Here is a 15,890-nt window from a genome sequence, read left to right as displayed (position 1 = left end):
GCCACTTGGTACCTGGAACTTGCCCCAAAACAAAATCGATACCTAAGTTATAAATCGGAGAGAAGCGAAAGCATCCAGACGCTTTGGACGTATCGGACATGTCGATGTCAACGTCAAGCCTAGTTGCTTGACGTTTATGGTCATGACTGAGAACTGTCGATGATTCTGTGGTTTCGAATCTGATTTTGAACCTCGCAGCAATTAAAGATGAGACCTCAGGCGTTAATGGCTCTCAGAATATTATATTTAGCTCCAGTTATAGAGCTGGAATCGATGAGAATGTCGATCACGTTATCTAATTTACCAAATATGGGCGTAACATCAATTTGAACCGACACACGCTGATTGAGATCTAAAATATGTAATGATATGGGAGGTGTCAGAGAGATCGGGAAAGGAGGCTGGATTCAGTTCTCCGCGTTTTCGAGTCAAATTGGTGCCGACTTGGGACCTGAATCTACTCTTCGATTGATGCGTGGAAAATCGGAATTAAACTAAGTGACAACAAAAAGAAGAACACCCAGAATTTATGAATTTATGTCAATGAAACGTTGAGAGTTAATTTATGTATCACAAAAACTATTACAATTTTGAATTGATGCGATCAAGAATGAAGATGTGACAGTGATAAGTGATAATGATCAAAATTCTTTCCTGGATTTCACAAATAAGTTCTTGACTTGTACCCAGCTTGTCCGTTGTAGGAGTCGGACCACACATGACCCAGTCATTGATAAATTAGCGTGAAAGATCAACTCGTCTGTGACCGAACAAAATCCGCCATTTCAGATTTCGGTGGCGCCTAATCGAGTGTCATAAATAAAAAAAAGATCCAACATATGGTAAAATATTTTATTACCTCATCTACACGGATATGTAAATTGTCCCCATCTTCTATTAACATTTTGAAAGTCGGACCTTTCGGTTTTATTTACGGCCCCGGTTTTATTGTTTTGTAAATTTTAGGTAGCAATAAATAATTTACACGGTCCAAATATGTGTGGAATGAATAACTTATGTATCTATTAATCATGCCGGCTTCGGTCTTTACTGGAAATTATGGACCCTTGAGGTTGGCCGGTTGAATGGGAGAGGATAATAGAATAACAGTTTGATGAAGAAGCGGTACTTTAATGTTAGACGACCGAAGGACTTTTTTTTTGTTTTGCTTCACGGTGCATTATGAGGCGGAATATTAATCGATCAGTTAATTGAATTTCGAAAGGGCTTGGAAAACAATCAACATATTTTGTTTGGAGTTTCAGCTATAGGTAAAATACAGGATGGACTGTTTTGTTTGGGGCCATCCTGTACAGTGAAGTGCGTTGTTACAAGAATGCAATTTCACATTATTCGCACCTTACTTGGGCTTCGTTAACTATTTCTGATCTTTTCCCCTGCGAATATTAATTTATCGCTAATTATTAAGCCTTCTTATGATAATTTTTGCCGACGATGTTTCAAACATCAACAAATGGGTCACCACGGGATGTAAAGAAGTTGATTGGCGAAAACCGAGGTGCAGAGAATCAATTGGTTCCGTTTTTCGAAAATATGCATATGTTTAGAGATTTGAATAATCGCTCTGCGTGAGCTAGAGTGCGAGTCTCCAAATTGGAATAAATTCAGGAGACAGGCAGGTCTATTATTATTTCAAATAGCACTTTTTTGATGTGTGGAAATGTTATAGAGCGTGTTCCAAGTTGAAGATTTGAAATTATAGATGCACGAAGGGTTTATCGCGTACCAAACATCAATTTATACACGCTGTATAATATTTTCATGCATTAACAAGAGCGTAATTTGAAACACCCATTGACCAATACGAGCATATTTATTTACAAAAGAAAAGCTCTCTTTGATTTACCGAATTTATTCAAAGTTACAGACTGGCACTGTATATTGCTACTGGCTGCTAAGACTGGAAAGTGCATCAGTCGTACTGCTTTATTCTGTATGGAATCAATGAGTGTTTGAATACTGAGCTCCAACATGAGAGTATTATTCAAGTCCTGGTTTAATCTGAGCCTTGTAGGGAAAGGAATCTTCCACAGAAGTATTTCCTAGCTTTGAATAGAAAACCTGTCATATATGTAGTGAAGTTTGCAGTGCTGGCTCTCAACAGAAAGAAAAAATTGTTGTTTCTGTCTTCCAAACTCGAATTTCACCAGAATTCATTCATTTAAGTTCTCTAGATCTTCTTTAAAGGAATCCATGTGCTACCATGAATGAAGGTAAGATTAAGCGTGATACTGATGATTTGGTTCTCCGTTGAGCTCAGAAGATAAGACAGTGGGTACCAGAACTGAGCCTTGAGGCACTCCAGAGTTCATATTCTCCAAGATTGCGTGGATGATCTTGCGGTAAGCACTATAATCGACTCTGATGCCTTGGATATGTCTTTTACAAACTGGACGATATCGTCTTAGCTAGAGCAGTTTGATGGGAAGCTATTCTGTATTCAAGAAGCTGCTAGAAACCAACAACGTCATCCTGGCACTTCTATCGACAACTAAACAGGCACAAACACAATTTTCGCACCTCCATCCAGTATAAACGTCGCAACAATAGAACAGAGATCTCTCTCACGTACAATAAACAGAAATAACAATCCCATTTCACAAATTAGGCGCCCCGTTCTACAGAGTGACAGCCAGTGAATGGGCGGCAATTGTTAAATGAGCCGTGGCAAGGATAATGAGATTATCAAGAAGGAGAATTATCGGAAAGCTGCTGACTCCTTCGACGTCAGCTGCTGACGCTCATCGTCCCTCTCATTGTTGTCATTGTGAAGTGGCGACCATCCGTCAACCAATTTTTCGACAACAATGGGAGTTTAGCAGCCGCTGGCGTTAGGAATGCCACCCATTCGGTGGTATATACGTCGAAGGATACCTCGGCGACCAATAGATCTGCGAGGTGGCATCTATTCGTCCTTTTTCATTGGTTTAATTGTTGAAAATGGAAACAATAATTCCGAAAACGAGCGTAGGAAATCCCAGAAAGGTCTAAACATCTAAACGCAACTCTAGATCGGTTTCGGGATCATTGTCCCTCATCAGTACAGTGTGGCGTTGAATATTCCAACCACTAGAGGAAGATTTTCTCAGAAAATCGAATGTGTAATCAAAATCATTTGAGATCTTTGCAAGATGCCGAGGAATTTCCTGATTCTGAAGCTTGGACGGACCTTTAATCGATATGTTTTCAAATATTAGATAAAAAATCAGACGCCTATAATCTGGCGGGTTTTGCCTATTGAAGCCTCAACCCGTACATTTGGAGCCTAAGCCCACACTGAAAATCACAAGCCTCTTGTCCTTTGGAAGTGTATCTTAGAGTTTAATATCCTAAATTTGTTGGCAGTGTTTACGAAACACACTGTATAAACAAGATTCAAAGTAGATCTACCTTCTCGGGTAACCATGTGATATTAAAATTATCACTTCCACATCTATACAGGCTAACATGATACCTCCAGTTACTATCTGTATACTTCGACGCTTCAACATTCAAACTGTCACGAAGACCGACACTTGGCGCCAACAAATGACTAAGGAGCGTGTCGTCTTCAAGCCCATGCTTCAACGCCACCTCCGTTCATTCTCGAATTGGCATCGATTAATAAAACTGGAATCATAAATCAAAACATCTGCGTTCGCGACATCTGATACGTATTCTTCGAGTGGACGATTTTGACACTTGACGGGTCGCCATACCGCCTCGGATGTGACGCCGCTCGCGGGGCAGACGCCAACCTGCGTCTGCCACCGAGTCGTGCCTCCTCTGCATTCCCAGGATCGTATTATACGTTGGAGTTGTCAACAGAAGATTTGTACTGAGGCGATGACTGATCTGAGCGTATAGTATTGTGAGTAGTTCGTTAGTTGACATCTCCTTTAGGCCTTTAATGATTATGTGAGTCGATTGGCGCACTGTGGAATTGAGGGGTTCCTCATGGGTCCTTGTTTGGGCTCGTTCATTTCGTAGAAACAGTAGTAAATCAAGATTTCAAATGAAAATGAGAGATGTAAGATGCGGATGTGTTGTTTGCACTTCTAATTGATCGAATTGGTAGCCACGTGCTTCATTCTTTTGTCTTTTCCACCAGAAAAATCTGAGTGGCTCAGATTTACTCTTGGACATATGATGTTGGCTTGGGGGTTACAGGATCACCTTTAATCTAACATCGATCCAAGTTGAGCATTGGTGCTGAAGAGCAGTTTCACAAGGAAAAACGAAATCGTATTGAAAATGCAACATTTCATGAGTTATGCCCTTACAACGTTCAGTGTTGTTGCTGTTGTCTTTTGAAGAACATCTTCTTCGAGATCATTTAAGCCTTATAATCGACTGCACTAAATTTTGGCACAAAAGGACGATATCAAATTGATAAGATTGAACATCCCTCAAAGCATTAATTTTTTAGAATCAGAATAACGTAACAGACCTCAGCATGTTCATTTGTAAGAACAATATCGAACAAAAGGACCCTACCAGAGTTTAGCTTATACTTCATACATCAATTCGAAAAGTGTCTATCAGGAGATTATAACAAAATTGAGATTTTGTTCAACTTGTAGCAAGTTTTGGGGAGTATTAACTGAGATATCCTTATCAGAAATTCAACAAGATTTTTCCAATTAATCACAGCATCTGTTTGTAGAGTTTCGAGTTGGTGGGGTTCCGCAAGGGTCAGTTTATGTACAGATTGACTGGGATTCTTTGAAACGAACTCGAATGAAAACTTGAATTTAACTTCAAGACCACATTGTGTCAGTTTATATCGATGTATTCTTACTGCTGACCTAAGGATCTCTGATAACGTTCTTGTGGGAAACTTCAGTATCTTTTGGAATGGAATTTTCATCTTCATTTCTGCTTCATGATACCTACAATATTTTTAATGGATGATAAGTCTTCCCCCAGAAAAAGTCACTGCTTTTGATTCAAGCATTGAGATGAATGGACATAAGCAGTGGTCCTTCTTCGTGCGCATGTTCAAATTAGAAAGCTCTGTCACTCATCCTTCAAGCTTAAACCTACTATCCTTTCGAATAATTTGAATGTTTCGACTATTTTGGCAATATTAGCGTTTTTTACATCTCTAACAAGGTGATCTAATATTTCACCGATGATGGGCAGTGCTTATGGTGCCTAATCAGCTGCGTGAACAAATTCTAGGTTAGATAGACACCGTACTTGAGTCGGGCCTGTCCCGATGGCCAAGTGCGGATTCTCTGGACCTCAGACCCAATTTTTTTTGTCTCACGGCGTCTCGCCTAATATTCCTCGTGAGATTTCTCAACAAATCACCACATATATCTGAAGTACACACACTTGTTACAGTTGTTATGCCGCGATCGATCGTATAGTACCAATATTTTGTGGACGAAACGACCAGTACGCTGGAAATGATCTAAGCGGGCCGCGCGGTGATAGTTCGCGAGTTCTGATGTGCTGGTGTCGTGTCTGGAAGTGATGGGACGTTATCTCGAGTGAGTCCAGTTTTGGGGGATCTTTGGGTCGCGGGTTATCTCGCAAATATGCGGAGAGTATTGGACGATCGCGGAAAGAGATCGCAATCGCTAAATAGGAATCTGAAGTGGATGCTCGAGTGTATTTTGTTGATTTGTACACGTATATCAGAGGATCTCACGAAATTATCGTTATGTTTCACTAATATATTATGATACATCTTTTCGGTAGGTTCATATTGGACCATAATGAAATGAATTGCATGAAAACTTAGGCCGAAAACACTTTTCTTCGTTCTATGAGTCTAACTTTGTCTGTGATCGGTGCTAACCTAACACATGTCAAAATAAAGTTAACCTATATGTTGTGTGAGAACGTCTGACGGGGGAAAATTCTGTGATGTTGGATTTGTTTGGAGTTCCGTTTGATTAACGTCAAAAATCTCGAATTTCTGGAACTTTTTCTAGTCATTTTCGATCTAGGTTTAGACGAAGATTATAATAGATGGAAAACGCCCTCATATCTCTAGTACTAAAAACCGACTACGTTTTGGCCTGTGTTAGCCACATTTGACAATGAGATGGCGCTGTAAACGTACTATCGATACAAAAAAAAATGTTTCATGACAGTTTTCTGTTTTATAATTGCACGAAATTCGAATTGTATTCCTTGTTTTGAATCTCTATATCGACTTTGATGAGACTAGAAAACACACATCCTGGGCGACAAAACAATAGTATGGTTTTGTTTTTGGATCAGGATATTAGATTTCATCTGAACATTGTTGGGAGTCTACTCTGAAAGAGCAACTTTTCTAGGAATAAATCTGAGAACTTTATCCATTTCGGCACAACCGTTCGGTCTTAAGGAAGTTTTAACTGAACTCAACTTTTTGGGAATTTTTCGAAGGTCACCTTTCGAGTGATTTTTCTTCCAGGAAAATTATCGTAGATCCAAAAGTGATACATATTCTGAAAGAGCAAATCTTCTAGTAACAATTCTGAGCTTTCCATCATTCTCCGCATAACCGTTCGGTCTTGACGAATTCTCAAGTGAAATTCTCAATTTTTGAAAAATGCCATTTACTAGATGAAAATCTTAACGAACGGAGATAGACTTTCGAAATTGCTCACAATAGATTCAGCGTGTTAGAAAACCTATATTTTCATACCAATATTTCAAATATCTGTCCCAGTTTAGGAGAAAAATTTTGTTTTTGTTTTTCCACTTTTCATTTTCGAGTTGACTTCGAAGAGCTCTCTGGAGTGCAATTCTCTATTGAATCATCAACTGTTTGGTTTTATAGAATCTTCAAAACAAATTCTATGCACTCCATATCCTAAGACAGTAATAGAACTTCCTGATTTTCAGACAGGGTAGCAAATAGGTCAATTTAGGGGGGTCTAACCCCTTGCTCATTTTTGACCCAAAAAATCGAGATTTTCGAAATCGAGTTTTTGTGCTATGTTGAAAGCCTAGACAACGCTGATTATGAAACCGGAAATCCAAATTGGATCAGACGAATATAATAGGAGATATCGCAGATTGAAAATTACAATTTTTGAAAAATGCCATTTCCAAGATTAAAATCCAAATGAAAGGAGATAGGCTTTCGAAATTGTTGGCAATAGATTCAGCGTGTTCGAAAACCTATATTTTCAACCAAAATTTCGAATATCTAGTAAGTTCTAATACTTACATTTCCATTTTCCTCAGTAAGTAAAGTAAAAACTTTGGAAAATCCATTTTATTCGATCCACAGTTCTTCACCCTGCAATAATTATACAACAAATTTAATAAATAATCAGCAAATAAAAGGAGCTAGATAAACAAAAGGAGGTACAAAAAGCATTCAAAAACTCTTTGAACAAAATGGCCATCTGAAATCTTACATAATTACATATGTTTCTGCAAATGGCCATCAAATTCATATTACAGCCAGTTTTAGGGTCTTAGTGACACATTTGAAACACAGATGGCGCTCACATAACTATCTTTCCACTGCAGAATCTTTGGCTTTAGGGTTTAGCAGGCACAGCTACGCAGATGCACTCTTGCCGAGCTATTTTTATAATGCCTTCATCGAAATTTCAATACCAAAGCTCGAAATTAACTTAACATTGATTAAATAAAGGAAATGGTGATCGGAAATTGACGTTCCAGAGACGGCCGACAAATCTCTGTGTTCCAGGAATAAATTCGTACAAATTCAAACGATTCTGTGGGCGTGAAACACATCGCTGCTCGACTAGCGTTCATTTTTTCTTGGTGGGTTGTAAGTATCGATTATACTTGTCACTACTGGACCATCTTTATTGCCGTCTATTGCAATTTTACTCAAGCTCAGCCAGCCTGCTTATCAATTACCTAACTTGACCATGATCGCTTACACCTTCAAGATAATAACTCAGGAATTTACCTCGTAGCTAGAACAAATATCCCGTATCATTGCTCATGTAATCCAAAACTTAACAAGTCTCGTTACAAATTATGATCACGTTAAACAATGCAATCATTTTTTTTATTGAGATGCCCATAAAGTGAAATATTTCAGGAATGCTGATGTACGACCATTTTGATCCGGTAAATAACAATGGCGTATAGCAAATAATACAAAAGGAGGTCGTAAAAAAAGTTATCGCTCTTTGTTTGCGCAAAATATGCGTGGACCATAACTATCTACCATATCTAGATATGGCTTTTCGTCATTAGTTTCATTTTGTTCTTTTAGTTACTTCGCGGGTGTTCATTTGTTGACGTTTCGTTGGTCTGCTGTCCTCCGAGTTGCTGTCTTAGGTACTTTGGCCTACAGCAGAAATGGCAGACCAACAAACTCTTAGGAATGGAGCTACTTCCAGCAATCGTAGTAAATCTGACAGATATTCATCGAAATATGTTCGTAACTGTGTCAAATTGAAGGGTAGTTCTGCCGCCTCGTAGTTCTTATTCGTAGTAGCTCAAATGAACCCTAGTTCAAACGAAATACGTCGTAAACGAAAGCTAGTAGCTATTTTTTTCCTCACGATTCTTCTCCTTATGTGATTTTCGTTTTATTTTTAATTCCACCGAACTCTAATGCTTTTTTGGATTGGATTATTGTACATTTCCCCAAATGGAAATGTCACATATACCAGGATTTATTATGATTGCCTTTTTATTGCAAACTTCGGTGTGATTTGCTTCGAATTGGAAGTTATTTCATTGTTATGTTATTGAACGTCTATCAGGGCATATTATGTAATTCTTATCTTCCAATTTGTGTGAAATCCATTACATTGAACGAGTTTGGCTCTATAAAAGTTGTTAATTTGTCAAAACATTCGCGATAAGGACGAAACTATTACTTTGTTTTCATTATTTATTTTTCCTATATAGATTATGGAAATATTAGTTGCGTTGTATTAGTCGGTATTGAATGTTTTGACACTTCGTGACGTGGAAGAAAGGTTATTGTGTATGGAAAAGGTATATTTCAATCATACACACTACCCATCTATGCCCAAGATTAATTTTTAATATTATATGATGGCCCAAATATTTTTAAGATATTTTTCATGATCAATGATTGATTTATCTTTTTTTTTCCAGGAAATCAATAATACTGCTTGGACTAAAGTCTCTGATAACACTGATAACGGTGAGTAACACTTAAATAATACTGTATTCGAAGGAATCCTTTCAAGCAATTGTTAAAATCAGCACCTTGACGTATGCTAAAATTTTACGAAATCTTGTTAAACATTAAAATAGTTATGACAAAGACGAAAAACTATGCATTAACAAATTTCAAACCGCCAATAAAAAGAAAAGAAAACCAATTTCAATAAAATAAAATTGGCGTCATTCCAAGGCCCTCTTGCGTTACACCATTAATTGGCAGTAGCCAGCTTCCAGCCAATCGAAGTGTCAAGTTCTACAGCACGCAAGCAGCACTTTATTGAGCAACAATAACACACAGTACGGCCGTTGCGCGCACCAAACATGGTATCAATTAGAGAATATCGATAATAATACCTATAATCAGATCAGACAGACGGACGAGGTTGCAATTTGCAGATCGTACCGCTGCGGTTTCATTCCAGGAAGGCTGGTACGCATGAAGTGTGAACGATTGATGCTTCAGGCGCGTACTGGGAGAAATCGGTTTATGCTTTTTGGTCCTTCGACGTGGATATACTTGTTTTTCACTTTTTGGGTCAATTTCACGAGGGTTTTTCAGGTAGACACGAAATATTCATCGGTAGACACGAAATACAAAAAAATCCGATGGGCAGAACAATTTTTCCGGTTTAGGTAAAAAATATTTTACGGTAGATTCGTCGCATGAAGGTGGCAGTGTTATTTCAGCCATCCTGCAAAGTTGTAAATAAGATACCACGTCTCTGGAGACGGACCTGTCCAAAAGCATCGGTAATATTTTGCTTCTTATAAGTAAGGCATCTGATAATGAATCCAAGAGCTGCAAACTCCCTGTTTTGAACCCACGCACTCTCGAATCGCATAATACGTTGCGAAAGAAAGACGTCAACGACTACCGGATACTTTTAGGCAGTTTTCGTCACTTTTTATCACTCTCAACGTTGTCCGTTAAACGATCAGCATGTTTGCGACGATGTGCGAAAAATTCTAAATTTTATGGCACGTTAAACCTTCTCCCAAAACGTAGAACCACTCGGAAAAACACAGTTAATGAGAGGTCGTCAGTGGATTCTTGTTTATGGTACGCGATAATGCATATTCTCGTTGTTCCCTTGATTTTATCGTTTTCTACTATGTAATTTCGGGTTGTAGTAATTAGACGGAGCAAAGGTCAGCTCCCCAGCCTTCGTAATGAGTCAGCAAAGACATTTTTCCGTTTAGAAACAACAAGATTCGAATATAGAATCAGAAAATGCTCCTTGTTCGATATCTCGAGAACTGTAGAGGGACACGAATAGTTCCCTGGGGAACCCCACCCTACTCAAACTTTTAACAAATAGATTGTTCCCATTTTAACCCAGTCGTATTTCTCGTTGTTGCAGGTAACCAATATAATAGCCGCGTCACCTTTTTGTCCTCGTGGTGAAATTAGGTCGGCCATTATGACCCTGTACCCATCCAATCGTCCGCTGAGAATCGAGAACAGAAAAGTGATCGCCAGGAGGCCCCACAATGAAATGAGTAAGTTTATTATGTTCTTGACTAAAATCTTCAGAATTATGAGACAATAAAAAGGTTTTTTGACCAACCTTAAGTATGCCAGGCTTCTGTCAGCCTTTTCATCGAATGAAACTTCTCTTGGACCAATGAAAATGCGATTTTTAATTGCGTCAAACAGTGATTTGCTTCCTTATGAAGCCCTCGAGCTCCAAACCAAACAATTCGTATTCATTACTCCAGAAATGTAGGAGCTAGACCAGAGTATAGCCCTCGAGAGAACACAGATTGCTCGGTAGGTGAGAACGTTCAGCCAAGATTTATTTATCGCCTATTACTGATCCTATTACTCCATACCGCTCAATAAATAAGCAGTGATACCACCCGGTGCAACGTGCAGTTGCACCAGTTCACAAAGCTCTTGAAATAATGATATTCAGACAGCTAATTGGTTTCTGCCAATTGAATGGAACAGCCTTAGGCAGATCGTTATAAATTGTACGTTTCAATCCAGGAACAATCGCTTTGGAAGGGAACTAATCAGGATAGGAGTGAATGCAGTCGTTTCCTTGATTAGTTTGGCTGATTGCTGATTGGAGGAATTCATGATTGAAAGAAGGGTGTTGCAATGTTGCCTTTAGAGAGTTCTGTGGGTATTCGTACGCATTGAGCTACACGAAGGATGATATTAGATGCTTCTATATGTTCCAATTCGAAAACTGAAAGAGTAAATTATTTTTTAAGTTGAAAATGCTGAAGAAGTTAAAGATAAGGTAGTTAGTGGACATTTTTTTATTGGAAGGCTTCGTATGAACATTTTTTTAATAATAAAAGAATGATAACGCCTAAACAGGGAGGCACTGAATACAATAATAAGGATAAATTCGAATGCATACCACCATCAATTCCAAACGTTCTCCATCGTAGAAAAATGCTATGTTGCTCTGATGAGGTCAAATGAGACCGAAACCATGGTCAGCATCTGCTTCTCTTCGATGGAGCGTACTCCATTTGGGGCCTTGACGATGGCAAATTGGCTAGTTCAATTCAGATCGTAACACTTGTTGATATTCATATCGGCGGGTGGTATGCATCTGAATTTATCCTTATAATTTTTTTAATATTCCTAATATCTTTTGAAGGGGTGGTAGATGCAACCCCTATTTCATTTGATAAGAAAGTGTCTCAACGAAAAAATTCCTCAATTTCAATTTTTTCGATAATATTCAAAAAGAACGCCTCATGCACTATGTTATGTTTTTTTTACTGGGACACTATTTAGTTTTCTATATAGGGGCTGTAGATGAAAAGTTGCGAAAAAGTTTCAGGAGTGATCCCCTGTCAAAAAACAGTGTCAGTTTTTTATACAGGGTGGGCGAGTATTTGACTCGTACAAATATTTTAACAGTAGATTCTTGAGGTCACAGAAACATTTTTTTTATACCATTTCTTCCAACTCAGCCTAGATACAAAGATGTAGCCATTTTGCGTTCTCATAATACCACCCCTGGAGAAACAGAATTCCCTTCAGAATAACAAGCTTAATCTATGACACTACACGTCTGTGGATCTTTTAAACAGACGTGCATTCAGCCAAAGTACCCAATTTTACGAATATCACAGATATTTTTTATTTTTAAACATCAAATTACTCGAAAACGGCGCAATATACGAGAAAATATAAAAAATACTTACTTTTATTTCACAGAACCTTCAAATATTCATTAGATAGCATTCAACTTAGTTTCAAGAGTTGAATTCTTTGAATTTTTGTTATTTTTATGGTACGTAATGGTTATAATGAGAAAACTGGAAGACGTGGGTGATATCTTGTGTTCGAAAAAGATTCATCAAATAAATGAAAAACTATATTCCAAAATTCATTCCATTCGATAAAACTGTTTGTGAGATGAAACTAAAAATAATTTTTTTATGGTTTTTAAACAGCCTGTATCTTCTGAACCGAGCCGATTCGGATAAAATGCTAAGGGAAAAAAAGTGTTTCTTTCAACCTCAAGAGTCTACTGTTGAAATGTTCATACGAGTCAAACATCACCCTGTATAGCTTTTCTTGAGCAGCCCTTGGTTTATATATATATATCTACTTTTTCCCTTGTAAATCAATTAATTTTATGGTGACTGGAACTCAAGTTTCTACATTAAATATAAAAATTTAACAAAAAATTGATATTGACAAATGTACTCGAATTTATGTGAATATCTTTCTTTCAGATTCTTTGCTATTCATCAAATATGAGTCACTCAATCTCCTTCTGTATGATCCCAGAGCCATGCATTTCATTTGTTTCAACCCTAAACGAACGAAATTAATGCCTAAGGTAAGAATGATACACTGATCGACATAGTATTAGTATTTCATTGAAAAAAAGTGTCTCACCATTAGTGACAATATTTATTTGTCCATTCTGGTACCAATACAGTGTACTAGACAAGTCATGAAACAACAAAACAATAGGCAAGAGAAAAAAGGAAAATTATTCAATAAAAAACATTCATCATCAGTAATATTAATAATATTTTTTTGGTAAGTAAAGTAAAAGTTTCATTGTTTTCAAACTAGACTTGTGATAGACAAATAAATATTTTCACGCTGTTGACAGCTGGTTTGCCATCAGTGTTGCCAAATTGACCACGCTCCAAATCCATGCAAATGACCACAAAAGCGTCCCTTCTCTTTTGCAGAGAAATCCCCTGAAGAGCAAAATAGACCAGTGCTTGTTCCGCGAAGAGGCTTCTCGAGAGATGCCTCAGACCCTCCGTAGCTACGTCAACTACCACAGAGACAGAAGGGTCATGATCACCATAGGCCAAAACGGCCTCTTTTTGGACAGGGAGGGCCGGAACTGCACCAAGAAGCCCAACAACCACCACCATCTCCACAAAACCAAGAGGAACTGCAGAGGTGACAGCGGCTTCTTGATATCCAGCTGCAAGGACGGCAAATGGATCTTCTGCGACGTGGTGAAGGAGGTGAGAAAGAGCAGGGGGGTCATACACGAACTGAAGACGAAGTATTGCGAAAACACCTGAGACTGACAACTTGGCAATAACGCTTATCTGCTTGGTAGGTGAATGAAAGTAGCAGCGTGAGAGAATAATTGCTGTATACGTGTGTTGAGCTGACTATTTTATATATTTTTATGTGTACATGAACAGCCACGAGATGCCGGCGTTATTGGAAAGCTATAAAGCATGAGAGAATTTTAATTTTTAATGTACAAAATTATAGATAGTGAAATTGTAGGACGTATGGTGACGATACGCGTTTGGTTGAGTAATCGTCAATTATTACAGTCTCTACGCTACATTCCTTCACAATTTATTTCCAGTTGACCCTTCCCCAGTAATCATTTTATCTGAAATAACATTTTTCACAATGGAAAATAATAACTTGACAATAAATTGGAAAAAAAAATCGATTGATATAATGGAATTATGACATAAATCTTAAAAATTGTCTAATTTTTTTTGGGTTACTGAAATACATCACATTCTACAGGGTGTAAGTGATTAGTAATTGCTTTTGAAAAGTAACGGTTTTTGAGAAAAAAAAATTATCAAAAGGTACCTTCTCGCAACTTATCATTTTCACCCTGAGTAATAGAAACCCTGAACATTCCCTTATAATTTTCAATTCCCATATTCTTCTTCCTTACAAATATACTCACATCACAAAACTATAGGGTTACATCTTTGAAACTCTTTATTAAAGAAAAAAAAAATTTAGTCCATGTCCATAATATCAGAACTTAATTTTTATGTGTTGTTCACAAAGAGATAAGCAATATGCAGCTTGCATTCTACCATATACGTAGAAATATTTAAATGTGTTCATTTTATTCTAACGATTTTTGATCATTACTCAACCCAAAAGCAACAATAACTTTTTCTTGGTTGTAAATTAAATAATTTATTTTTTGTATTCGATTACGCGTTGTAATTTTAGCTTTTGTATAATTTTTCCTTTTGTATATTAACAAAGTCATTAATAATGATAGTTGTACAGTTTTTGTTTACCCCCATGGGGTATTATTTAATAGTTTTTAATTATTGATGTGTATATACTTTGTATTTATTTTCGGTGTTTGCTTGATATTACGTTGAATTTTCATCAACTCCTCTCACATTTCATTCAGTTCACAATCCATTCATCTCATGCTGAAACCAGTCTAGGATTTTTTCGTGAAATTTCTTTATTGTTTGGTTTATCATCATTTCGAGTGATCTGAAATTATTCGATGAAAAATTCGAATTTAATTATCAGGATGAAATCGAATTTTCATTTTCCATTCGCGTGATATTCAACGTAGTATCAAACGAATTCAGTACCTTCAGCAGTATTTATAACTTGATTCCATAATTTTCGATCAATTGAGATAAAAATCTGTGCCTATATTGTGTGCTACGATTATCCATTTTTTTTCCAAATAAATCAGTGTTAAAGCAGTCAAAAATTTTATTGGAATTATAACAGCCCAACTCAGAACTTATATATTACTGGACTACATAACTACAAGCTTCTAAAAGCATAGGGTTACCATAGAATATTCCATAAACTGGATGAATTTTGTTTATGAATCCAAAGGGAAAGAATTGTTGTCAATTCCGTGATAAAAGAGTATTTTTCTAGAGGAAGCTTTCGGCCATGTCTATTTTGGTGGTCCAGTTTTGATGGAGAAATGAAGCTAATTTTCTAATAAAACGAAAACGAAAAAAATCACCCTTAAATTTTCATATTCATACGGAATTTATTCGACTTTTTGGCAGAATTTGTGATTTAACCCATTTTTCTTTGTGTGTTCAGTAATTTCAGTAAAACAGGATATTGTCAGATGTTTAAAGATGTGTGCTTCATGCTAAATGGATTAAAAAGTAGCCTATATTAAGAGATCTGTGCCATTTGTAGCTAATGTACTTATTATGATATATACATTCCATAACTCATGATTTGCAATAAATATTCTACCGAAGAAGAACAGATTTTTCACTGAAAACCCACCCCAAATTCGGCTGCTATTCATCAAGAGACTGACAAAAAATAGTCGAACAGAATAATGAAGAGAGATCAGCTGAAACAAGGTAAGTACAAAAGTTACCTCATTTAGGTTGAACACAACAGAACAAAAAACAAACAACAGCCACTACAACAAACACAAACTAAGAACACCTTGAATGAAACTAATAATTCGAGATAATTCCTTCCCATGTACATATTTATATTAAAAAAGTACATACACACAAATCTACTGTAGAAA

General features: G+C 37.1%; 1 protein-coding gene across 5 annotated transcripts in view; it reads left to right on the top strand.

Annotated features, from left to right (window-relative positions):
- The window catches only part of LOC123318685, a 78,232-nt gene extending 62,627 nt beyond the window's left edge, over window positions 1-15,605 (top strand). For 4 of the 5 annotated variants that reach the window (XM_044905370.1, XM_044905374.1, XM_044905372.1 and 1 more), the window contains exons 2-5: window positions 9,067-9,115; window positions 10,500-10,638; window positions 12,847-12,953; window positions 13,318-15,605. In XM_044905370.1, the coding sequence (XP_044761305.1) occupies window positions 9,067-9,115; window positions 10,500-10,638; window positions 12,847-12,953; window positions 13,318-13,665 (643 nt within the window). In that variant the 3' untranslated portion in view covers window positions 13,666-15,605. Of the gene's footprint in view, window positions 1-8,820; window positions 8,944-9,066; window positions 9,116-10,499; window positions 10,639-12,846; window positions 12,954-13,317 lie in introns of those variants that run through there. The other variant, XM_044905375.1, reaches the window with a different exon arrangement.
- The last annotated feature ends 285 nt before the right edge of the window (window positions 15,606-15,890 follow it).

The sequence above is a fragment of the Coccinella septempunctata genome, chromosome 8 (assembly GCF_907165205.1).
Source record: "Coccinella septempunctata chromosome 8, icCocSept1.1, whole genome shotgun sequence".
NCBI lineage: Eukaryota > Metazoa > Arthropoda > Insecta > Coleoptera > Coccinellidae > Coccinella > Coccinella septempunctata.
This window is presented reverse-complemented; position numbering and strand designations above follow the sequence as displayed.